This window comes from Myotis daubentonii, chromosome 12 (genome assembly GCF_963259705.1).
Source record: "Myotis daubentonii chromosome 12, mMyoDau2.1, whole genome shotgun sequence".
Taxonomy (NCBI): Eukaryota; Metazoa; Chordata; class Mammalia; order Chiroptera; family Vespertilionidae; genus Myotis; species Myotis daubentonii.
In genome coordinates, this window is record NC_081851.1 from 19,779,362 (window position 1) to 19,805,114 (window position 25,753).

Below are 25,753 nucleotides of genomic sequence, written 5' to 3' on the forward strand. Positions count from 1 at the left end.
ACTGGGATGACTGTCACTTTTTTGGATTTGGGAACTGAGTGTATTATTGCGCTTACCCAGGTAAAGGGTTTCTTACTCTTTTCCATTGCTAGGTCCTCTAGTACCTCCTACTTCCTCCTGGGTTATAGAAAAACTAGAGGCCCGACGCACAAAATTCATGCAAGAGTAGGCCTTCCTTTCCCCAGCTGCTAGCACCAGCTTCCCTCTGGCACCTGGGACCCAAGCTTCCCTCGCAGCCCTGGCTTCATCTGGAAGGTCGTCAGGAAGGACGTCCAGTCTAACTAGCATATTATGCTTTTATTATTATAGAATTATAGATTAGTTGTTCAATTTCCAAATATTTAGGGGCTTCTCTGAAATATTCTGTTATTGATTTCTAGTCAGATTCTGTCATGTGCTTTATGTGATTTCAATTCTTTAAAATTTGTGAAGATTTTTGTGGAGTTTTGTTGTTTTGACCCACAATATCTTGGCAAATGTTTCTTTTGCACTTTAAAAGTATGTGTCTTCTGTTGTTGGGTGTGGTTTCTATTAATGTCATCAGGTCAGGTTGTTCTATTGTGCTGTTCAAGTCTTTTATAAATTTTCTAATTTTCCTGACAATTTCCCAGCTACTTCAGTTGTGTATTTGTCTATTTCTCCTTTCAGTTCCATATCATCCTGATTGATGGATAGTTCTGCACAGAGGAGAGGGTACTATGGCACAGAGGTTAGAATGTTTGCGTGCAACAGAAACATCTTATATCTTTAAATCTACTCTAGATCACAAAAGAAACATTTTATCTTTTTAAATTTTCTTTAGCTTGCAGAGAAAAATGGAAATCCCTACGTATCCCAGCAGGCCTAGCGGAACTCAGGACAAATGCTAATAAGGGAGTGCAGGCACTTGACCACGCCCCCTTCCTGGGTTGTCCAGGCAACTGATACCAAGCCAGCCAATCAGTGAGATGCTCACCTGCGAGGGCGGAGAATCGATGAGAGCCAATGGGACGCAGGGCAGGTAGTTCTATGGGCCAATGGCTTGTGAGGTGGGGCGGGCTTTTGGTGAAGGGACAGTGGTGAGAAAGATGGCGGCGACTCTGGGCCCCTCTGGGTGGTGGTGGCGGCGGTGGCGGTGGCGGCGGCGTCTGTCTGCTTGGGATGGGTCCAGGATGTTGCTCCTTCTCCTTTTGTTGGGGTCTGGGCAGGGGCCCCGAAAAGTCGGGGCGGGTCAGACGTTCGAGTACTTGAAGCGGGAACACTCGCTGTCGAAGCCCTACCAGGGTGAGGCGCCCGGGACGAGGGGATCGTGCATGGGGCGGGCTTCGCGACCTGAGATCCTCGGTAGAGGCGGGCGGCGACGGGCTTCGTGGCCCGGCCACTGCCGGCGATGGGTAGGGGCCCGCGGGGACTCCCGCGGAGTTTGGGAGCTCCGTGTCCGAAGGGCAGGGGTCCACCTCCCTCCCCTCCCGGCGCCGCACCAGCGCCGGAGGTTCCCGGCAGGTGGTCGCTGGGCCCTCGGATGCCGCCGGGGCTGGGCCTGAGCGCGGGGAGCTCGGCGGCGGACCGGAGGAGCGTGGGAAGGAGGGAGAGCTGCGAAGGGGGCGAGTGACGGAGGGCCACTAGCAACGAGCCCGTCTCCGGCTGGAGTTACAGAGGGGCCAGAAAGAAAGCCGGAGGCGGGGCTGGGGCAGCGCTTGGCCCGGCGGAGAAAGAAGACAAAATCCCGTTGCGCGTTAGAACGCCTGTTCTTCTCCAGTTCGGGAGTCCTGTTGGGGAAGGGGCTGGCGGCTTTGCTCTGTTGGGGGTCATGGACTTCTAGGCACAGCCTGTCAACCAGCGCATGTATGGAGGCGTCAGCGGGGACCAAAGCAGTGCAGCCGGCTTAACCCACGCAAGCTGGAGTGTAGGCAGCGGGACAGCAAACAGGCAAACAGACTCCCGTGGGAGAGAGAGCGCATCGCCACGGCCGCGGGCGATTGTGGGTTCACTTCGCAGGTGCACGGGCTGTCGCCGCGGTGTGGGTCCCTGCTCATGCTGCGGGTTGTCGACACAGCTCTCGCTCTGTTGCAGTCTGACATATTAAAGTCATGCTGGGATTGTTTAAAGAATGTGATTCAGCCCCAGAAGCCTGAGGATCAAGCTCTTTTTGGTTTAACCGGGGATTTTTTTTTTTTTTCCTTTCGTGGAGCTACAATTTACTCACATATACAAAGGGAAGAATAGATCTGAGCTATGGTTACTCTGGCAGAGATAAAGGGTTGGATAAAGTGATAGCTCTGATGTGCTGTGGGGTCTTCGCCTAAGAAGGGCTTTATGAAAAGCAGCTGCAAAGATGGTAAGGATTTAAGATTGATGTGTCATAGGTGGGAAATTGACATGAAAGGGGAAAGAAGAGATGACTGCAGCTTTTGGAGGGCCTTGTGGTGGCTTTCTGAATGGGTTGGTGTTGGAAGAGTACGAACAGATCTGCTTCCTCCCTGTAGGTGTGGGCACTAGCAGTTCCGCATTGTGGAATCTGATGGGCAACGCCATGGTGATGACGCAATATATCCGCCTTACTCCAGATATGCAAAGTAAACAGGGTGCCCTCTGGAACCGGGTGGTAAGAATCTTCCTCCCTCCTGTGTTGGTGACCCAAAAAGTTTGCCAGAGGCATATTGGCTTAGTTTTACTGTCTCTTCTCAGTAATTTGTCTTCTGTGGTTATTAAAGGTTTTCATTTCAGAGGTTATGCCCTTCATAATGAAATCAGATATTTAGAGAAATGCTCTCTATTGCCCTAATTATAGCAAACAATTCATTTTTATTCTGTTTTCTGGAATGTATTTAATTCAGAGTTGGTAGTATTGGTAGTATTCATCCTAGTTTCTCCCCCTCCCATGTTAATTCACTTTAAGGAGTCTAATTTTAAGTTTTATTTCCATGTGAAAGCCACTTTGAGCCCTTGGTCATTTTTTTCTGTCCTTCTCTGGACCTTTTCTAGCTGCATTGTCTTCCTTGAGGTATGGCGGCAAGAAGTGAATGCAGTATTCCTGGTGTGGCTGCACTCTGATTTTGTCCAAGTGTAAGATGATGCTTTCTTTTTGGTTTCCAGGGCTTTTTCAACACCTTTTATGACCGCTTTACTTTTGGGAATGGCCTTGGCATCCTTGAATACTTTTGGGTTCACATAAGCTAAGACCTCGCTTTTTCATGTTTTTTCAATCATTAGTTTTAGATAAGTGAACCCCAGAAAAGAGCACTATTTCTTCTCCCTGCCCATTTTATGTGCAGAGAATTCTAAAGGAGCAGAGGGAGAAGAGAAGTTTCTCCATGGGCCATTTGCACAAGCTGGCCCCTTACCCCAGGTTGTAGCGCTGAGCCTGTTCCTGGACAGCGAATGGTAGTGTGTTCTGTTAGAAGAGGTGGAGGGCTGCCAGTTGAAAGACTTGGGTTCCAGATGTAGCTGTATCACACACCCACTGTGAGCCCTAGGCGGTTAGGTAACTTCTCCGTTTTTAGTTTTTCCATCTGTCAGATATACTTCATAATACCTATTCTACACGCCCACCAGAATTGTTGTGAGGATAGACATGAAAAAGCTTTGGAAAGTTAAAGTAGTTACGGAAATGTGCGTTGTTATACCCTACATCTGTTATAAGGTGCATTGATGGAGGTCTCTGGGTTACTAAATTATTCTAACCAGGGTTTGAAACTTTGCTGCTGTCTTCCTAGCTGTCTCTACATAACTCTTAGCAGCAATTCTAGTCTCTGGTTTTCCTGCCCTTTTTCAGATTCTCTGCTACCTGTATTTTTTAAAAAAATATTTTTATTGATTTCAGAGAAGAAGAGAAAGGGAGAGAGAGAGAGAGAGATTGAAACATCAGTGATGAGAATCATTAATTGGCTGCTTCCTTCATGCCCCCTACTGGGGATCAAGCCCGCAAACTGGGCATGTGATCTGATAGAATCTTGGTTCATAGGTCTACACTCAACCTCTGAGCCACATGGGCCCGGCTACCTGTATTTTTTTATAACTGGCTATCAGAAAGAGCCTTGGAGTTCTTTCTGAGTTACGTATTTGGATAGGAAGCATTGGTTTGAGCAGTGGGTTCTCAAGTTTGGCTGTCCATTGGAGCCAGTGCCTGGACTCCACCCCCAGAGATTCTGTTTTAATTGGAATTGGGTATGCTTGGGCGTTGGGATTTTTCCTGAAAGCCCTCTAGGTGAATCTAATGTGCAGCAAAGTTTCAGAACATAGTCCTGATCAAAACTGTATAGCATTGTGCTACAGGAGGCCAAAGGTAAGTGGCAGACACCTCTTGGCTCAGTATGAACCTCTTGGGCCTTGCCCTCTTTTCAGGGACATAATTCCCACCCACTGGCTATGGGGCAGCTTCCTGCCACTGAATTTCACTCTTGCCCTGAAATCTAAATGTAACAGCAGAAAGATGATAACCCAGAGGCTGGGTTCATCAGAGTAGGGTTAGCTGTTGGAGAATTCAGAAGTATCTGCACCCCTTTCATTTGGAATATCTACTCCTAATACTAACACTTTTGGAAGATTTCCCAGAAATTAAACTGAAAATGATCTAGCAATATGTTGTTTGAGAGTCAGAACAATCTATTTGGAGAGCCTTTGGCTGAACCCCATTGGTCTATCTGCTCCTCCTTCTCTTCTTTCTTCATGGTGAACTTTAACCAGGAGCCTCTCTAAGTCAAATATACCCACTCTGGTTTCTACTTGAAAGTGTTCAACTATTTTTTTAAAATATGTTTTTATTGACTTTAGAGAGAGAGGAAGGGAGAGGGTGAGAGGCAGAAACATTAATGAGAGAAACATCAACATCAATCGGCTACCTTATACATGCCCCCTACCGGGGATCCAGCCTGAAACCCTGGCATATGTCCCTACTGGGAATCGAACTGGCAACCTCCTGGTGCATGGGTCGATGCTCAACCTCTGAGCCACACTGGCCGGGCATGTTCAACTATTTAGAGCACGTACCTCCTCCATTTTCCCAAGATTTGCTACACAATTCAGAAAAAGCAATAGTCTGATTCATACCTACCTCCTTAAAATTTTCCCACCAGAGGCTTTCCCTGTGGTGAGGTTGGGAGTGGCCTCCTTTGGTGCATTTATGCTTCCTGGCCATGGGCATGAGGTTTGGGGGGATTGTAACTTACCCCTTCTCAAGGGAACTACAGCTTATTCCTCCCTCAGCTTGACATAAGGCCAAGTCTAATTAACTAGCAGTGTATAGATCTGCTAATTATTTCTGGAAACCTTTTCCTAATGGCTTCATTTTTCTTACTCTTTCACAATGAATGAGGCTTTGACCTTCCTTTAAAATCTAAGCTATTTATTTATTTTTTAAATTCTTTATTGTTGAAAGTATTACATATGTCTCCTTTTCCCCCATTGTAAAGCTGAGCTTTTTAGAGTTTCTATCAGAGGGGTGATCTTAAGCTGTAGGTGAGTTAATTCAGCCACCTATACTCTACAGGCTGAGGCGCTTTGCTGGGTGGGTGTATGACGATAGCAGTCTCACATGGTGTTTTGGTGTCTTTCCTAACTTTGGAGTACTATCTTATTTCTATTGGGAGATGTTGAAGAAAATTAGGAGGTTTACTCACTTTTTATATGAAATCTCATATACAGTTGAATGGCTCTATTTATTTAATTTTATGACACAAACACTTAACAAGTCTTAGATTTCAGCTTTAACCTGTAGCCTCGTGTTACCTGCATTTATGTTTTCCTGGTCTGTAGACTGCTGCTGAGGTCTTCAGGGGTTTTGCATTTCATACTCCTCATTAATCCCAATGTGTGTTTTGTTTTTGTTTTTCACTTCAGCCATGTTTCCTGAGAGACTGGGAGTTGCAGGTGCACTTCAAAATCCATGGGCAAGGGAAGAAGAATCTACATGGGGATGGCTTGGCAATCTGGTACACAAAGGATCGGATGCAGCCAGGTATTGGGACCCTGGGTTGCTCTTGTGTAGGGTGTGACTGACCTGCTTTTTCATGTGCCCTCTTTTTGAGAAGGGGACGTCCCTACATATCAGCAGTTTCCCCTCTACCTTGATGTCTGTGGATGAAGACGGGCCTGTCTAGTCTCTAGAAGGGGTCTGAGTCCTCGTAAGGAGCTGAACTTGACTCATCCTGGGCTGATTTCTTGCTTATGAGATCCTTCTTATTCCCCTGTGAGCCCACCTGGCCTGGTGACTAGGTGGAAGCACTGGCTCTCCTGAACACTGGTGACTGGGTGAGCAGATTCCTTTGGGCCTTCACAGTGACCCTCTCAGCGCTCCTGAGTTGGGAGAAGAGTGTCTATTTTCCCCGCTGTGTGGGAGCCACTGCCCAAAGCAAAGGGGAAACTCCACCTCATTCAACCTGATCTCCTTGGCAATAAGAAGTCCAACTTGGGAATTCAGATCTCTCTTAGGGGCATGGTCATCACCAAGTGTTTGTGAGGCAGAATTCTTTAGGGGCGCCTTAGCAACTAGTCGGGATCAGGGAGCAGCTGTAGTGCTAAACAAGGTTGCAGTGGCCTTCTCTCTTTCCCCCGCCTTCATAACAACTACAGCTGGTTACTGGGTGCTTGCTACAGGCCATGCACTTTCCTGGGTGCTTTTACATATGTTTTCTTGTCTTAATTGAGGCCTGAGAGTCATTTGAGTTTTACCTTTTCCTCCATCATAGTGAATATTATTCCTTTATCAACTCTTGGCTTTATTTCATTGTTCATCATCTGTTCTCTCTCTCTAGGGCCTGTGTTTGGAAACATGGACAAATTTGTGGGGCTGGGAGTATTTGTAGACACCTACCCCAATGAGGAGAAGCAGCAAGAGGTAATGGCAAGTGTCAGAGCTTAGGACAGCCACATGGACGTTCCCGTCCTCTGCCTCAGGAATGCTGTTCAGGAGGGAACAGAGGGGCTAGGAAGTGAGGGGTTCACTGCTACTTTCTTCATCTATTGAACTTCAGCAGTTAATGCATTTCTCAGGGTTTTTTTCTAGAGAGAGCTGTTTATGGGGCACAGTCCTTTGGGAATGGCCATCTGAATGGGGCCTTTCTCTTTAGCGTTAAGTGTTCGGTCTTGTGCACATTAGGTGGTTGCTGGAAGTGAGCATGCTTGGCTGGTTGGTGATTTGGCTACTAGGCCAGCACCAGAGCAAGCTGATGTCACTCACCTGGTGACGTAATATATCACTGCCATGTCCTCCTGCAGCTTGCTCACCCTTTCCAGTATCCTTTTCTTCTTCCTCTTCTCAGACCTGAACAGCCATTCTCTTCTCTAGGAAAGACTATCAAAGGAAATCGATGGAATCTCAGGATTTTTGGGAACCCAGGATCTGGCTTATGGCAGAAGCTTCTTGCTTTTTTGTTAGAGACCCTAAGGTTTCTGTAGTATTTTCCTAGGCTACCAGCAGGTTGGTACTCTACCCGACGGCCCTACCATCAGGTGGTGGGAACACGGTTATGACAGGTTCTTGCTAGGCGTCCTGTAGCTAAATAATCTTTAGCAGGAAAGGAAGGATTAGGAATGGAAGTAGAATTCACTGTATTTTTACCCCAAAAGTTTATGAAAATTTTCAAATTTATAAAAAATTGGAAGAACAGATGATTGTATATTCAACAACCAGATTCAACAGGTTTTTGTTTTTTTTAAAATATATTTTATTGATTTTTTACAGAGAGGAAGGGAGAGGGATAGAGAGTTAGAAACATTAGTGATGAGAGAGAAACATCAATCAGCTGCCTCCTGCACAATCCCCACTGGGGATGTGCCCGCAACCAACGTACATGCCCTTGACCGGAATCGAACCTGGGACCCTTGAGTCCACAGGCTGACGCTCTATCCGCTGAGCCAAACCAGTTCGGGCAACAGTTTTTAACATTTCCCACAGAGTTCACCTTAGAGGATGTGGAAAGTGAGACCTGAGTTAGGAGAATAACCTTTTGTTGTGAGTCAGTTACCGAGTTGTTTGTGGGCCCCTCTTAACTCCACCATCATCAAACCCTGTGTAGGCGCCACACCCTGGGAATCGAGCAAGACCAACATGGTCCTTGCATTCAGTAGCACTGATGTGTGAGAGTCCTGGGATGTAAAAGTGAAGCTATAGCAGCAGCATCTAACCTGGGGCAGGGGACTTTGTTGTTGTTGGTGGTGGTGGTGGTGGAGGTGGTGGTTGGGGAAGACTTTTTCCAGGAAATGACATTTACATTAAAGTCTGCAAAATGAGGAACCAATGTTTCACGCTGAGGGAAAAGCGTGTGTTAAGGTGACCAAGTGAGAGAAGGGACAGTGAGTGTGAGGGCACAGAGGGGGACCAGAGGGAGATGAGGCGAGAAAGAGACGGGGCCAGCAGCCTGCCACGTTGCACAGTTCCAGGGCTACCATTCATATTGCACTCCTTTGTATTAACACTTGTCTCTTGGGCATGTTAACTGGACACCGAGATTGAGCACTGTCTCCTTGGTGGTTGGTGGTTTGGCTATTTAGACCAGCACCAGAGCACGGGTGTGTGTGACTCATCCTCACCGTGCACTCTGTGGGGCCAGGTTCTGAAGGGTGGTGTTCCCATTAAGGAGTCTGGACTGTGTTCTAAGGCGGTAAGTGCATTAAAGGATTTTAATGAGGGGCATGTCGTGACTAGGTTTGCTGTTGTGCTGAGGAAATAGTGGTCGGTAGAAATGCATTCGAATAAGAGGTCTGGGCTGCAGGGCCTGACTAGAGTTTTAAACCTGCCTCTCTGTGAATTGTTCAAATTGTCTTAGTTTCCATTTCACCATCAGGTACTATTCTGATTTGAGAAGGTATATATGGGTTTATTTTGTAAGGAGAGTAGCCGTTAATCAGAAAAATTAGTTGCAGGTGGTAAAAAGCAGGACTTCTTTTTGGTTAGCTATATGGTTCTCACTCCCAACTGCACATTGGAATTACCTAGAGAGCATTTAAAATGCTGATGTCCAGGCCCAGCCTCAGAGAGTCTAATGCCATTAGTCTTAAGTGAAATTTAGCCAGCCTTACTTTTCAAAGCTCTCCAGGTGAGTTACATGTATAGTCAGGATTGAGAAGCCCTGGACCACCATCGAGCCCTTGTTTTCTTATTTATTTATGAAACAAATTTTTAAATTAAAATAAAATTTTAAAAACTAATAAAAGCAGTTTTGTTTACTAAGTGGCTATTTTATGCTTGCCATTTTACAAATAGTCTTAATCTTCATCAAATCTCCTTGGAGTCAGTATTATTTTCCCCATTTTACCAATGAAAAGCTCAGAGAAGGTAAGTGTCTTGCTCAAGGTAACAGCCAATATAAGGTGGAGTCAGATTTTGAGCACAGGTCCACCTGATTCCCGAGGCTGTGATTTTAATTATGGTTGTTACCTCCCACCACTGTGGTGTTCTGCCGGGTGGATTTCCTTGAGAATGGAGAGACTCATTGTTCTCATGATCTGTGCAGTTGCAGTACGTAGATCTTCTACCCCGTGCAGAGAGTATAGGAAGTGCACCCCTGCCTCCCAAGAACCTGGAACTACCTCGGAGGCTAAGATCAGATGTGTTTGTTAGCAGCATGGTTTACTGTATGATATGGTAGGTAAAGGTGTCAGCCATTGTTCCATGCATTTTCAAACGTATTATTTACTTATCAAAACAGTACTTTGGGGTGTATGTAATTTTTGTCCATTATGGGTAAGAAACTAAAGTCCAGAAAGGCCCAAAAAAACAAACACAAAACAAAAACCACAAAACTTGTTAGTGACACACAGGTAATGGGTTTGTGTTTTTTTTAAAAAAATATATTTTTTATTTCAGAGAGGAAGGGAGAGGGAGAGAGAGGTAGAAACAGCAATGATGAGAGATAATTATTGATTGGCTGCCTCCTGCATGCCCCTTATTGGGGATCAAGCCTGTAACCTGGGCATGTGCCCTCACTGGGAATCGAACCTTGACCTCCTGGTTCATAAGTCAATGCTTAACCACTGAGCCACGCCAGCCAGGTCAGGTAGTGGGTTTGAAATCAGAGACCACAGTCTCATTATTTTGATTTATTATTTTGAGCACATAAGGATAGAGTGACAAATATGGTGCCTTTAAAAACTTGCTAATGTCATGTGTAAAGATGTGCTGGATGAGGAGGACAAGGAGACTGCAGGAGTGGTTTTGAACAGTTCATCAAATTCCTCAAGTTGCTGCAGTGAAAACGTTTCTCTAGTTTCTTGTTACCTTGTCACCAGAGTACACATGGCCTGTTGTTCCACTCACTTCCTACCACATTTGTCCACCAGGAAATACTGGGAAAATGCTAGCAACCATTAATGCACCTGAGAAGGGGTTTAGGCTTGGCTATCTGCATCAGAACAGATTGTCCAAAGCCACATAATTTCTCCACCTGTGATATAGGGATTGCAGTGTAGGTAAGTAGGTCAAGAGCTTGTGTATTTGGGAGTGCAGGATACTTACTACCTGTGCCATATGAGGTTGCCAGGTCATAAATCGTTGTTGAAATAACAGCTGAAGAAATAGAAAATCTGGGTAGATAAGTAAAGAGATTGAATTAGTAATGAACAGTAACTCAGCCCTAGCCGGTTCGGCTCAGTGGATAGAGCGTCGGCCTGCGGACTGAAGGGTCCTGGGTTCGATTCCAGTCAAGGGCACAGGTTGCAGGCTCGATCCCCGGCAGGGGGTGTTCAGGAGGCAGCCGATCAATTGTTCTCTCTCATCATTGATAATTCTATCTCTCCCTTTCCCTTCCTCTCTGAAATCAATAAAAATATATTTTTAAAAAAACCTCACAAAGAAAAGCCAGGACTAGATGGTTTCACTGATAAAATTCTACCAAATAATGTAAAGTAGAATTAATATGGAATTCTTCTCAAACCCTTACAAAATATAAAGGGGCACTACCAACTCATGCTTTGAGTTGGTATTACCCTGATACTAACACTACGTTAGGACATCACAAGAAAACTGCAGACCAATATCTTTTATGAATACAGATGTAAACATTATCAATAAAATACTAGCAAACCAAATCTATTAACATATGAAATGGATTATGCATCATGACTGAGTGTATTTATCCTAGGAATTAATGTTTGGTTTAATATCTGAAAATTAATATGATATATCATATTATAATAGAATAAAGGACAAAAAAACATTTGATCATAGCAACAGATGTAGAAAAAAGTATTTGACATGATATAATACCTCTTTGTGATATAAAAGCACTCAACAAATCAGGACTAGAATGGACTTCCTCAACCTGATAAGAGGGCATCTGTGAAGAACCCTCAGATAATGTACTTAATTGTAAAAGACTGAAATCTTTCCCCCTAAGGTCAGGAACAAGACAAGGATTCTGTGTTTGCCAATTGTATTTAACACAATTCTGGAAGTTCTAGTCAGGACAGTTAGGTAAGAAAATAAAAACATCAAGATTGGAAAGGTAGAAGGAAAACTATTTCTATTAGCAGATGACATTATCTTATATATAGAAAATTCTAAAAAATTCACAAAAAGAACTAATGAATTCAGCAAGGTTGTAGGATACAAGATCAACATACAAAAATCAGTTGTATTTCTATATATTTGCATTGAACAATCAGAACATGAAAGTAAGAAATTCCATTTACACTATCATCAAAAAGGAATAAAATACTTAGACATAATTTAACTAGAAACAAAACGCTTAGAAATAAATTTAAGAAAACTTATACTCTGAAAGCTATGATATATTGTTGAAAAAATTTAAAGATCATCTAAACAAATGTAAAGACATTCTGTGTCATGAATTGGAAAACTTAGTATTGTTAAGATGGTGATACTCCTCACATGGATCTATAGATTTGATGCAGTCCTTGTCTATCAAAAATCTAGCTGACTATGCAGAAATTGACAAACTAATCCTAAAATAAAAAATTCAAGAGAATCAGAATAGGCAAAATAATCTTGATAAAGAAGAGCAAACTTTGGAGGACTCACAGTTATTGACAGTATTACAGATGTCCCCCATTACCTCCCTTTTTGCCTTCTTCACCCATGAGCAATTGATTTTTGATAAGGGTGCCAAGACAGTTCAATGGGGAAAGAATTGTCTTTTCAACAAATGGTACTGGGACAACTGGATTTCCACAGGAAGAATAATGAAGTTTTTCCAACCTCACCATACGCAAATTTTAACGCAAAATAGATCAAAGAACTAAAGGTAAGAGCTAAAACTATAAAACTCATAGAAGAAAACAGGATTAATTCTTCAGGACCTTGGATTAGGCAATGGTTTCTTAGATATGATACCAAAAACAAAAGCCACAAAAGAAAAAAATAGATAAATTAGAAACTTGTACTTCAAAGGATACCATCAAGGAAGTGATAAGACAACCCACAGACTGGGAGAAAATAAATGTAAATTATATATCTAATAAGGGACTTGTAATAATTCTTTATATATTCTAGATACAACTCAATAATGAAAAAGAACCCAATTAAAAAATGGCAAAGCATCTGAATAGATATTGCCCCCAAGAAGATAAACAGATTGCCAATAAACACATTTAAAGATGTTCAACATCTGTAGCCATTAGGGACATACAGATGAAAACCACAGCCCTGATTGGTGTGGCTCTCTGTTGAGCATCGTTATATGTGCCAAAAAGTTGCGGGTTTGATTCCTGGTCAAGGCATATACCCAGGTTGTGGGTTCAATCCCCAGTCAGGGTGGATATGGGAGGCATCTGATTGATGTTTCTCTCACATCAATGTTTCTCCCACTCTCCCTCTCTCAAAAAATCAATACAAGCATTAAAACCCACAGTGAGATGTTACCTCACACCCACTTGTATGGCTAAAATGGAAACGACATGATGACAAGTGTTGTTAAGGCTGTGGAGTGATTGGAACATTGGAGCCCTCATGCACTGCTGGTGGGAATGTAAATGGAGCAGTTGTTTTGGAAAACATTTGGGCAGGTCTTCAAATGGTTAAACATAGAGTTCACCTAATCCAGCAATTCCATTCCTAGGTGTATACTCAAGAGAAATGAAAACATATCTACATAAAAACTTTTACATAAATGCCCATAGGAGCATTATGATCATAGCCAAAAAATGAATACAACTCAAATAATGAGTGGATAAACAAATATGATGTATCTTTACAGTGGAATATCATTCAGCATTAAAAAGTGAAGCATTGATATGTGCTCCAATGTGGATGGCCCTTGAAGACATGCTAAGTGAAAGAAGCCAGTCACAAAAGACATATTTTATGATCCCATATGTACCAACTGTCCAGACAGATTGATCTATAGGGACAGAAAGTAGATGAGTAGTTCTCTGAAGCTGGGCTAGGGTGGGAGTGGGGAGAGTGACTGCTAGTGGGCAAAGGGTTTCTTTTTGGGGCAGTGAAATGTTCTAAATTTTATTGTGGTAATCGCAATCTTAACTCTGAATATTCTAAAAGCCATTGAATTACAGACTTTAAATAGGTAAATGGTGATATTGCATGGACTATATCTAAGTATTGCTATTTTGTTAAAATTGATTCAAGCATGACTTGATCACCTTTTCTTAGCATTATGAAGTCATCAGCTGACAGTCATGGTTTCTCATGACAGCCCAGATGTTGGTGAGAAGTTGCAGGGAACTCTGGGAATGGGAGTGTCCTTTTTCAGTTGAAATCAGTATGATGACAAGAGGCCTTCTGGAAGGAGAGCACAGAAGGGCAGCCCTTTGCATCCTTGGCCTCATTCTTCCCGAGAGACTTGGGCCTCCCTCCGTGAGGTGAGACGGCGGCTGGGAGAGGGGGGAGAAAGCTCATGGTCCCTGGTCCAGCCAGCTTGGAAGCGAGTTTGAGGCACTCCCCATGTTTTATAATGTGATCATTGTTTTTCCTCCTTTGAAACTGGAAGAAAATTAATACTGTGCCATCCAGGTTAAAAACACATTCCTTTGCCCTAGCTGGTTTGGCTCAGTGGATAGAGCATCAGACTGCGGACTGAAGGGTCCCAGGTTTGATTCCGGTCAAGGGCACATGCCCAGGTTGCAGGCTTGATCCCCAGTTGGGGGCATACAGGAGGCAGCCAGTCAATGATTCTCTCTCATCATTGATATTTCTATCTCTCCCTCTCCCTTCCTCTGAAATCCATGAAAATATATTTTAAAAAAATACTCCTCTATTTTAAACCAACAACACATTCCCTTGATGAAGACACCAGTCCCTCTTGGTCTCTTCGTTGTTGGCAGAAAGAATCTTTACGTATTAAGGGAACTTCATCCGTCTTAAATTCTCTTGTTATCATCCAACATGGATGTGACTTAGGGGTTTTGTTTTGGTCCCAGGTAAGGTAGTGTTTTTCAAGGTTCTCCTTTGGAGAGTAGGTGTGTGGAGTATTGGCAGGTTCTGATGAGAGTAGGCAGTGAGGCTGTTTCATTGCTGAGAGCTAATTTTTGAGGGAAGTAGAAATGTATGGCTTTCTGCTGGAATTGAGTGAAGGTGAGAAGATGGTTAGTTTTTGAGACAGTGAAAGAGGGGGAGAAGAAGGAGAAAAAAGGCAAGAGCCTGCACTTAGCTTTGGGTTAGTTCTTTACTTTATTTGGGTTTTGGCCCTTTTGAGAATATGATGAAAGATGCAGTTACACAGGATTTTGCATTCAATTTTAGGAAGTTCATGAACTCCTCAAAGTAGAACTGTAGACAAGATCTTCTCATTAACGAGACATATCCACATACTATCAGAATGATGGGCAGCAGTGAACTGGAGACATGCGCATTAGGCAGTGTTCTGAATCTTGGCAATTGTAATCAGGGTAGACGAGTCATGAACTTCAGTGTTCGGTGTTTGGGCATACATCAAGTTTAATGCTTTCTGGTTTTAGAGCACTATTGAAGTCCTCAAGTTACATTATTTTGGTTCTAGTGGGGTCATAACTAACATAAATGGGATTAAAATCATCCCATGAGTTTAAAAGATCATGGTAATGTTCACAAATGTGACAGTCTTCCAGGCAGTTAACTAGCTGGAGTGTCCTCAGTTGAGCTTTAAGACTTGGGGACAGTCCCTGGTATAGTTGGCAGCAGTTTGGGAGTTTAGGGAGCCGGGGCCTTCTCATGCTGCCCAATGATGTGCGAACTCACTGATGTCACTCTATGTAAGATGGATGTTGCTGAGTTACCCTGTCACCTTTGTACCAGATTCCTGCATAAAGGGCTAGTTAGATGAAGATTACTGTAGGACCAGTGACTTACAACGTTTTTAAGCCTGAAAAATGGCTTCTATGTGTTCCACCAGTGTCCAAAGGGAGGGACAGACGGAGGTGTGAAGGGAGATGCTGCAGAAGGGGCATTTGTTTGATCATCTCTTTATATTAAAGCTCATTATGGAAAAATCAGAAAAGGCTAAAACAAAATGTACAAACAACTTTTTAAAAACAAAACATTGCATCACATGAACATACTGTTGTTTTTTTAATTTTAAGTTTTTTAGATATGTAGAAAAATGAGAAGATGGCAAATACTAGATTCACACTAACCTTTTAAAAATTTTGACATAGTTTCAGACTTACAGATAAATTATAATATAAAGAATTCAGGGTGCTCTATACTCAGATTCCCAAAAATGTTAATGTCTTATTACATTTGCTTTGCCTTTTTGTTGTTGTTGTTAATCCTCACGGGAGGATATTTTTTTCCATTGAGAGAGGATGGAAGGGAGGGAGAGAGAGAGAAATATCGATTGGTTGCCTCCTGCATGCGCCCTGACTGGGGCTGGAAGAGCAAACCTGCAACCCAACTACATGCCCTTGGCCGGGAATCAAACCCAAGACCCTTCCATTCACAGGCTGATGCTCTAACCACTGACTCGTGCTGGCAGAGCGCTTTGCCTTTTCTTCACCTCTGTGTGTGTATCTGTGTCTCTGTCTGTCTGTATATTTTCCTGAACTAAGAAGCAAGTTGCCTTTCTTTAAGACGCTCCCTTTATTCTAAATACTTCACTTGTTTTTCCCAAACACAAGGAATTCTCTTACATAACCACAGCACAGTGATCAAAACCAGGCACTTAATATTGATATCAATACTATTGCCTAATTTACTAACCTTATTCAGATTTCATCAGTTGTCAAATCTGTCCTTTATGGCAAAAGAAAAGCCCAGATGCCATGTTGCATTCAGTTGTCATGTCCTTCCTTCGATCTGGAACCATTCCCCAGTATTCCTTTGTGTTTCAGTGTAGAGACCTAGTTTCTTGTTTTTGTATCTCACAGTATTTACTAAGCATTTTTCCATATTGGTAGATATTGAGAGCAGTGTAGCTCTCGCTGAGTGAATGAGCCAGGACTCTGGGCTCTGTCTGCCTGTTTCAAATCCAGCTTTCACTACTCAATTCCTGTGTTCTCGCTCTCTCTTTTCTTTTAATCCTCACCTGAGGATATGCTTCTTGATTTGAGAGAGAGAGAGAGAGAGATATGAGAGAGAACATTGGTTGGTTGCTTCTTGTATGCAAGAAGGCTCGAACCCACAATCTAGGTATGTGCCCTGACTAGGAATCAGATTCGCAACCTTTTGGAGTATGGGATGATGCTACAACCAACTGAGCCACACTGGCCAAGGCAAAACCTATTAAACAAGTTTTGTCCTCTTAAACAAGTTTTCTTACCTGTGAAATGGGAATACCAATACTATAACCGTATGGGTGGTGATAATTAAAGGAATGCATATGTGCTCATTACTGGTACAGTGCCTGGCACAGAGTAAGCGCTCAGAAAGTGCTAGCCGTTCTCACGCCTAAGTGACACTCACAAGGGCCATCTGCAGGTGTGTTCGCAGTAGCCGTCGTGGCTCTGTTCTCTCCTACCTTTTTCTTCATATCTGTCTAGGTTCAGAGAGCAAACTGGGCCGGCTTACTCAGCTGCAGGATGGTTTAGTTGGAAAAACTGCCCTAAAGAGTGGCTCCCAAGTGCTCCCAAGTTCTTGAGCTCCTGTTGGTTGGTGACGGTTTCACTGGTCTGAGAGTAAGAACAGTGAGGAGACTTTTGATAGATGCCAAATGTTTTATTATGACATTACATATTTCTATCTTTGGTATTAAAATGTTCTTTTAAAAATGATATTTATAAAAAAGTGATATTTATAAAGATGGTTGTCTTGTCATTATTGTATTTTAATGTATTTAGTAGATCAGAAAACCAACAAGGTAAACCTGTTAACCTCCAAAATATTTTTGGAGATTTTACTGGTCCATGACAAGCCAGTGATCTGGGAATTACTGCTCTAAACTATGTGTTTGGCATTGGGTTATATATGAGCACCTGTAAACAGTATTTCTATCTGAAATTCATTCATTTAGTCATGGATTGAATGAACATTTATTATTTATTGACTCCCTCCTGAATGCCGGACACTGTACCAGATGCTTTACACGTCTCATTTCATCTTCGGAATTAGCCGTGTGCCGTGTGTTCTCCCTGCTTCCGGCAAGGAGAGGGAATCTCAGCTGGTAGAGCTCACCCCAAGTTATGAAGCTGGGAGTGGCGTGGCCGCAGTTAGAACAGCTCTCCCTGCTGACAGAGGCCATGTTTGCTCTTTTCTGTTCAGTGGTTCACAGCTGTGTGCTTCGGGTCTGGGGAATTTTAGCATAGCTTTCGTAGATCCACAAGTTCATGGGTCTCCTTTCAATCTAGGTATGTTGAAGGTACAATTATATGTAGGTGCCTTTTTTTAAAAAGTGGCCTTGCAGTACAAAAATGTGAAAGCACGTCTCCACCCTCCAGACAGCGATTTGCACAATAGGCAGGAGTTCCTCATTTTTGGTGACTCTTCAGTTAGGAATGGAACTGCCGCCTTTGCCCGAGTCATTGTGATTCTTCAGCCTCCAGTTCCAGCTCCATTATAAGCCTGTCTATGTTGTTTCCCATTGAACTTAAAGCATCTGGAACAGTGTCTGGCTGGTAACAGGTCTCAGGAAGCATCAGAGGAAGGAACGCTTTGTGCTCTGCACCCTTACACACCCTTCTCTAGGGCAGGGCCGATGAGCCAGTGTAGGTAGCTCTTGTTGCTAGTACTGTAGCAGTTTTCTGGAGCAAAACTATCCTTGAACCATCTGCCATGTTTCAACACTCCCATGGAGCTTTGCCTTGCCCACATGTTATAGGTTATATATTTGGAAATATATGTCCACAGGCTCAACTAGAGGGTAAATGATCCCTTTGGATTCATGTTCATTTCACAGCCTCATGGGCTTTTTGTCTTCTGGGCACTAGCTATATTCTGAGATCCTGGGCAGTAAACAGCATCTTGAATTTGGAAGAACTTAGCCCTGTCTCTCCTGTCTCTCCCCTTGCTATAGAAATACTGCAGTCTGGGTACACACTTGTGGCCTGACCTCCTGACTCTCAGAGACATAAGGGGGGCTGGTTGGATGGTGTAATGCTGTCTGTTTTATAAAGCTTCTGTAAGCTTCAGGACCTTAGAGAGGTCTTCCCAGAGGACTTCTTTGCAGATCTGGTGATAGCAACACCTCCTCTCCTCATAATGTTCAAGCACCTGTGCATATAGTTTTGCCTATAATTTTGAGAGGCACAAGGACTTGAGTGCCCTCCACGGACCCTAAATTTCTGTTTGGGGATTGAGACTGGTTTGCTCACCCACCACCGCTGGGTCTTAGCTCTTCCATGGCTGTTTCTTTCTGACTTGGTCTCCTGTCTTCTGTGCCCTCTCTTGTTTTCAAACCTGTGGACCCTCTCAGGCCCAGAAGAGGCGATATTCTCCAGGAGTCCAGGTATTCAATTCTTGACCCACCATGGCCATCCTTTATTCCCTGTGTGCTCATCCAACATTTGCTACTGTTTAGAATCCATGTGGCTCTTGTCTCAAGAGTCACCAGTCTCTGATTGTGAGTGCCTCTTCATTTGCATGTTGATATTGGGCACAGTGTGGAACTCACCAAGTGGCATGTGTCATGTGACCTCTCCTTCCATCTGCACTGCCTAGCACTGAGCTTGCTCTTAAATGGTAGCTCATCATTTCTGAGGAAGATGTGCTCCTACAATTTTATTGAAGAGAGAGGGCCTCTGGAGTAGGGTAGGGAAGAGGGTGGGATCTGGGGAAACTTGCAGTGGGAGAACCTTGCTCTGTGTGTTATTGGGAGAAGTTGTGGCTGAAGCTTAGCTGGGCTGGATGGTTTTTTGGCTAAAACAGTCATGTTGGTTAGAGAACACCATCCAGCAACCTGGTTCTTTTTGAGTCCTGGTCCATTTTGCATCATGTGCTTATAGGATTTTAGAATTTGAAAGGAATTATCCTGAATGGAAAGATATCCCTGATCAAAAGGTATTTTCAGAATACCTGTTGTGTTCAAAACACTCGGGGTTGGGGTGGAGGGGAGGGTGGGGAATGGGCTAATGTGGAGACATGCAAAAAAGCATAACAAGTTATTTTTTCTTAAAGGAGTTTACATGGCAGTTGGGTAGATAGGTACATAAACACAAAAAGCCACTATTGTGGAGCAGAGGAACAGTGCAAATGGTGTTCTCAGGGAGGAGATGAGAGCCTTAGAGGGACCATGTCAGACCCACCCAGACATGTAGCAAGGAGGATCCCTGAAGACAAGGACAGAGTTAGTCGCTTCCTGGGCCATATCACTTGAGTGTGGGTTCTAGCGGGTTGTTAATGATGAGGCTGGGCCTCTGTAAGGTGCTCAGCTTGTATGTGCATAGTTCTTGTTGCTCTTTGCCCTTCCTCATTGTCCTCTACTTTTCTTTCCCTGCCTTCCTAGCGGGTGTTCCCCTACATCTCAGCCATGGTGAACAATGGCTCCCTCAGCTATGATCATGAGCGGGATGGGCGGCCAACAGAGCTGGGGGGCTGTACGGCCATTGTCCGCAATCTCCATTATGACACCTTCCTTGTGATTCGCTATGTCAAGAGGCATTTGACGGTGAGTCCCTGTTCTGGACCAGTTGGCAGCATGGGCTGTCTGGCTCCTGCTCCTGGGGCCTGGCCATGATTTCTCTCTTCTTTTTATTCTAGGTAATGATGGACATCGACGGCAAGCATGAGTGGAGGGACTGCATTGAGGTGCCCGGGGTCCGCCTGCCCCGGGGCTACTACTTTGGCACCTCCTCCATCACCGGGGATCTCTCAGGTACTACCACTGCACTTCTCATTTGCCCTGACTGAGGCCGTGTCTCAGTGGCCAGGACTTTGGGAAGCAGGTGCCCTGGGAGTGCTTATCTTCCTGCATTCTCATACCCAGATTCCTTAGGACCCCAGGCTTAGGCTGGCCTCAGACAGCTGTCCTGGGAGATAGTTGGAGCTACGGGAAAGTACTGTTTGCCTCTTCAAGGAGCCAGCTCTCCAGCCTGTGTTTTGAGCTCTGCACTTTTCTGACTCTGCTGCCACCTTTCTAGTCCGCTTCCTCCCTCCCACTCCTAAGGTGCTTAGTTCTCCTTCTCTGAACGAGGCTTCTTCGTGACTCTGCCGTCCCCCTTGACTGGCTCCCAGGCCCTGCTTTGTGCTCAGACTTCTGGGTTTCATGTGTAGAGATGCTCCCGTTTCCAGCCATTCCATTCTGAACACACTGCCCTGGACCCATGTCTCGACTGTGCATTAGCACTCTCCTAGTGAGAGTGACTGTGGCCCTGCCTGCGTGACACTCTGTTCTCAGTCCTGGCTCTACGTCCTCTCGTCAGCTCTTTTGACCATGTGCCCTGAAGGTCTGTGCCACTGACAGTACCTGCTGCTTCTCTTTCCTGTCTCCTCCGGACTTTCTTTCTCCTTGTCCCCATTTGTTCTCCCCTTGGCTCCAGTCCCAATCATAACGTCATTTGAGAAGAGGTAAAGAACCAAACTTTTGGAATTTTTGGACATACTTTATTATGAATAAAGCCAATAGGAATAGAATTTTCTTCTGGCAAAAGGGAAAGGCAAACGCCCATCTGAAATGGGCAACAGCTGCATGGTTCCAGCGTTGTGGCCAAGAGCAAGTGCGGGCTCGGTAAGGCCATGCTGTCAGTTTTTCAAGAGAAGCTGGGAATCTGGATTTTTAAAATGAAATCTGATTTTTAAAATCATGGCTTTGAAAAAAAATCAACTTTATTGAGATGTGCTTTCCATACAACAGAAGTACATAGTTGGAAGAGTTTTGACAAATATTTACACCTGTGTCATAACCTCCATAGTCAAGACACAGAGCGTTTCCATCACTTTGAGAAGTCCCGGTGCCCCTTTGCAGCTCCGCCCTCACCTGCTCTGCCCTGGCAATCAGGGGCTGAGTACTGTGCAGAAGGCTGAGGCGTGGGCAGAGCTCCCCTGGGCCCAGGCACAGGAGGCACAAGCTTTAGATCTTTGCTAGGTAATCTTATTATGTGTTTCAAGTTGAAATGTCTTCTTTGCATTTTCCTTTAAGCTTACATGTTTCTAGGACCTGTCAGTTAACTTCCTGGTGCGCTTTTCAATGGGAAATTTTTCCCAACTGTTAGAAATGACCAAAGAGAATACAGTCACTTTTTGTTTGTCCTAAGGAGTCCTTTGCGCTAGGTTTTTGGTGGCAATGCCTAGGTTAGTGAGTCTGTGTTCTCTACCCATAGAATGTCCCTAAATAGAAATTGTCTTTCTCTTAAGGTCTTTCTTGTTGATACCTTCTTACTGTTAGGCAGTGGGTATTGAAATGGCTGAGAACGTGGGGTACACTCCAGCCGTTTCAGTCATTGGTGCCCCACATTGTGAGGAGCAGTGCCCTCCTTTTTATTCTGTCCATGGCTCCCACTCAGTCCTGACAGCAAAAACACCCCATTGAAGGCAAATCCAGTTTTTCAGGGTTTGCTAAGGGTCTGCTAACATTCTAAGTCTAAGCAGGTGTAGATGCCATCCTAGTAATAGAAATGGCAGAAAATCCAACCAAGTAGCCATAACCTCCCTGGCATTCAGACTTGTGGTCTCTTAATACCAGTCTCCACTGAGAGGAACAGGAGTTTCTTGGAGAAATGGCAGATCTATGGCAAGAACTGTATAAGTGGGAACTTTCCAGAAAAGCAAGGAAGATATCAAGAATTACTGGGCCCTGGCCAGTGTGGCTCAATTGGTTGAATGTCATCCTGTGCACTATAAGGCTGCTAGTTTGATTCCCAGTCAAGACACATGCCTGGATTGTAGGCTCGATCCCCCGTAGGGGGTATGCTTTCACATCCGTTTCTCTCCCTGCCTCTCCTTTCCTCTCTCTCTAAAAGAAAAAAAAAGTTAATAAAATAAAAAAAATCTTTTTTTTTTTTTAATATATTTTATTGATTTTTTTTTTTTACAGAGAGGAATAGAGTTAGAAACATGGATGAGAGAGAAACACTCCCTACTGGGGATGTGCCCGCAACCAAGGTACATGCCCTTGACCAGAATCGAACCTGGGGCCCTTCAGTCCGCAGGCTGACGCTCTATCCACTGAGCCAAACCAGTTAGGGCAAAATAAAAAAAAATCTTAAAAAACTACTGGGTTCATGAAAAAAGATTCAGAAACCAACTTGCATAGGCTCCCACTGGAACAAAATGGGTGGAGTTGAGCATCAGTAAGATGTACAACCTCAGTGTATTGAAACACGTCAAATGTGTTTGAATTGATGAGTTTATCATGATGCTTTAAAAAGAGAGAGCTCTCCCAGCATGGCTCAATGGTTGAGCATTGACCTATGAACCAGGAGGTTAGGGTTCAATTCCCGGTCATAGCATATATCTGGGTTGTGGGCTCGATTCCCAGTGTGGGGTGTACAGGAGGAGCCAATCAATGATTCTCATCATTGATGTTTATATCTTTCTCTGAGATCTATCTATCTATCTATCTATCTATCTATAATATTGTAGAATAATGTAGAATATTCCTGTTTCTTATCCTTGTTTTTAGATGAGAAAACAGGTTGCAATTATTTTTTTAAGGTCACTGCTAGTTAGCTGTGGAATCGGAAGCTTGAGCCCAGATACTCCAAGATACCTCTTTTTGAGGGGGCTTGAGCAGTACTTTTTCCTTTAGACAACCATGACATCGTTTCCCTGAAGTTATTTGAGCTGACGGTGGAGAGAACCCCAGAAGAGGAGAAGCTGCATCGAGACGTGTTCTTGCCCTCGGTGGACAACATGAAGCTGCCTGAGCGTGAGCATGGGGACCCTGGGAAACGGCCCACAGTGGGAGGTTGCGGTGCTGGGGCGGGCCAGGGGACCTCACCCACAGCTCGCAGGGCTGTCTCCTTTGTCCTTTCCCGGAGGGATATGGAGCACTGGCACCTCTTGGCACTTGTCTTCAGGTTACAGATGAGCAGGAGGCGGCGCCTTCGTTTTTGGATTAAAGCATCTGGAAAGGGAGAGTCTGAGTTCTGTCTCCCAGAATGGGCACTGGAACCTGGGGGCTTTAGCTTGTTGGTGGTCTTTCCTAATGGGTAGGCTCCCAGGCGCTGACTTGCTTCTCTCTTGCTTCCTCAGTGACAGCCCCGCTGCCGCCCCTAAGTGGCCTGGCTCTCTTCCTCATTGTCTTCTTCTCTCTGGTGTTTTCCGTGTTTGCCATTGTCATTGGGATCATACTGTACAACAAGTGGCAGGAACAGAGCCGAAAACGTTTCTACTGAGCCCTCCTGCCGCCACCTCCGCTGTGGCTGTCCCCGTGAGGTGTGGGAGGAACAGGCGCTGGCCTGACCACACAGCCCAGTGGTCTTCTCCATTCTTCAGCAGCCGGTCAGGGACTGTGTTCTGTCACTGGAGCTTTGAGTTCAGGGACACTGTATTCCCATGGTCATCTGTGAGGACCTCTGACTCTGGTTCCGGAAGCCCACCCACCCCAGGGCAATGCTGCTGTGATGTGCCTTTCCCTGCAGTCCGTCCACTGGGAGCTCAGAGGGTGGAGATAGGATCTCCTGGTATGATGCCAAGATCACAGAAAAGAACTTCATAACCCAGGATGCCTTGGTGTTGGACTCAGGACACCCATGCTTCTCACTTAAATCTGCAAAGAATGGGAAACTCCTCAAACCTTCCCGCCATCCATTCATTGGTTTTTGCTTTTGTCTAAGCCTCTGTCCACCTGAGCAGCTCTCCTTGGAAACCTGGGTGGAAACTTCTCCCTCCTTTTACTGTCCTCTTCACATGCAGCCTGAGATCGAGAAGACCTTCCATGCCTGTCTGTCGGAGCCAGGGCTGCAGAACGAACATGTTGCACTGACCCTCATTAGGTGTCCGCGGGGAAGGCTTTCTGCTTTGGCCCGCTGCTCTAGCCTTTGCTTGTCCGCGTGGATCCTGGATCTGTTGGCGTGTTTGTGATCTTCGCAATGAGCCCTTCCATTCAGCCCTCAGTCTGTTTGGCTGGAAGTTGGTGTGCAAGTCGAGAGAAGCTTGGAAGATCCCGTGGATGAGTGGGCTGAACTGTGACACTGACCTGCTCCAGGTTTTGACACCAGAAGCAACATTTGCTGAGTGACCCGACCACATGGAGATGTTTCTGGACCGACTGGAGCCTGCTTAGCTGCATGTTTTGTGTCTGTCATGGTCTTTGGAACCCTACTTTGAGTGTTCAAAATGTAAGAAAACTTTTTTCTTATAGTCTCGGCCTGGATACTCCCCAGGAGGAAATCGGGCTTCTTTTTCTTAATGGATAAGTAAGTTGCTGTTCTCGTGTTGCAAATCTGGGTCAATAGGCCTTTGTCATCTGTGCCTGGAAGAGTTCATTGTCATTGAGCAATAGAGCCTGAGTGTCATCCTCCAGGGATTAGCCCTTATTCACTGCCTATTGGACAAGGGGTCACACACCGCTCCACTCACCCATCTGCCTATGATGAGATTGGTTGAAAGAGGGCCCAGAGCTGAGCTCTCCTAGCCTGTGCTTCTGTAGCCTAAGGGAGATTCGTAAAATGGCTGATGGAACCCAACACGAGCTTCTGACTGCGTGTTCTTCCTTCTGGGCGTGGGTTTAGGAAGGCTCCAGGCCTTTTTGCTGAGCCCGTCAGTCCTTGCTCTGCCTTCCCTCCATTGTGAAATCCTCAGCTCAACCCAGAAGGAAAGGAGGGTTGCCTTGGCTGGGTCTGGTCTCTATCCTCTTGGGCAGGGGTCCTCAAACTTTTTAAACAGGGGGCCAGTTCACTGTCCCTCAGACCGTTGGAGGGCCGGACTAAAAAAAACTATGAACAAATTCCTATGCACACTGCACATATCTTATTTTGAAGTAAAAAAACAAAATGGGAACAAATACAATATTTGTATTTGCATGTGGCCCGCGGGTCGTAGTTTGAGGACCCCTGCTCTCGGGCTTGCTTATAGCCTTCCAGGTGCTTAATTAGGGCATCACAGGCAGTAACTCCCCTGCAGGTGGGATTAGGCGGGCTCTGCCTAACGCCTTCCCACCACAGTAGAGCAGCTCAGAAGTGCCAGGGGACCAACTGATTGAGCGCTTGGCCTTGGGACCAGGTAGAACTGAAAAAGCAAATGGTTCTTTTGTCTTCTTTGAGGTCAAGGGGAGATTGGATAGGCCCCTGTGGTGGAGGACCTAGGTGGGCTCCTGAGGGGAAGCACGTGAGTGTGAATGCAGATTTGTCGGTTTTGTGTGATTTCAGCTCAGGTGCAGGGCCGCCGTCTGACTAGACATGGGGTGTTCTGTCCTAGCTCTTGTATTTTGTCCTGGAAACAAATGTTTGCCCCCGTAAATGGGGCTGGATGTTGTTCTGGCCACTGCACCGAGGTGTGTCCTGGAGGAGGGTTCGTGGTGTGGCTCCAGTGGCTCACCCCACGGGGCCATTCTCTCCTCACTGCCACCCTTTCCCT

At 44.9% G+C, this 25,753-nt stretch overlaps 1 protein-coding gene and 1 long non-coding RNA gene across 12 annotated transcripts; both read left to right on the forward strand.

Annotated features, from left to right (window-relative positions):
• Positions 1-1,034: 1,034 nt before the first annotated feature.
• On the forward strand, positions 1,035-24,862 carry LMAN2L (lectin, mannose binding 2 like). Of its 11 annotated transcripts, none has more exons than XM_059659071.1 (9): positions 1,053-1,263; positions 2,466-2,584; positions 5,818-5,935; positions 6,732-6,814; positions 18,714-18,746; positions 19,743-19,904; positions 19,997-20,111; positions 22,983-23,102; positions 23,429-24,862. In XM_059659071.1, the coding sequence occupies exons 1-9, from the start codon at positions 1,068-1,070 to the stop codon at positions 23,569-23,571; spliced, it is 1,089 nt and encodes a 362-aa protein (XP_059515054.1). In that variant the 5' UTR covers positions 1,053-1,067; the 3' UTR covers positions 23,572-24,862. The 11 variants fall into 11 exon arrangements, with proteins under 11 accessions (XP_059515065.1, XP_059515054.1, XP_059515055.1 ...); XM_059659072.1 differs by lacking the exon at positions 23,429-24,862 and adding an exon at positions 23,254-23,395; XM_059659073.1 differs by lacking the exon at positions 1,053-1,263 and adding an exon at positions 2,057-2,317.
• Positions 6,824-17,686, forward strand: LOC132213055 (uncharacterized). The gene is made up of 2 exons (XR_009447885.1): positions 6,824-7,618; positions 7,855-17,686. It is a non-coding gene; the product is annotated as an uncharacterized LOC132213055 (long non-coding RNA).
• Positions 24,863-25,753: the final 891 nt, after the last annotated feature.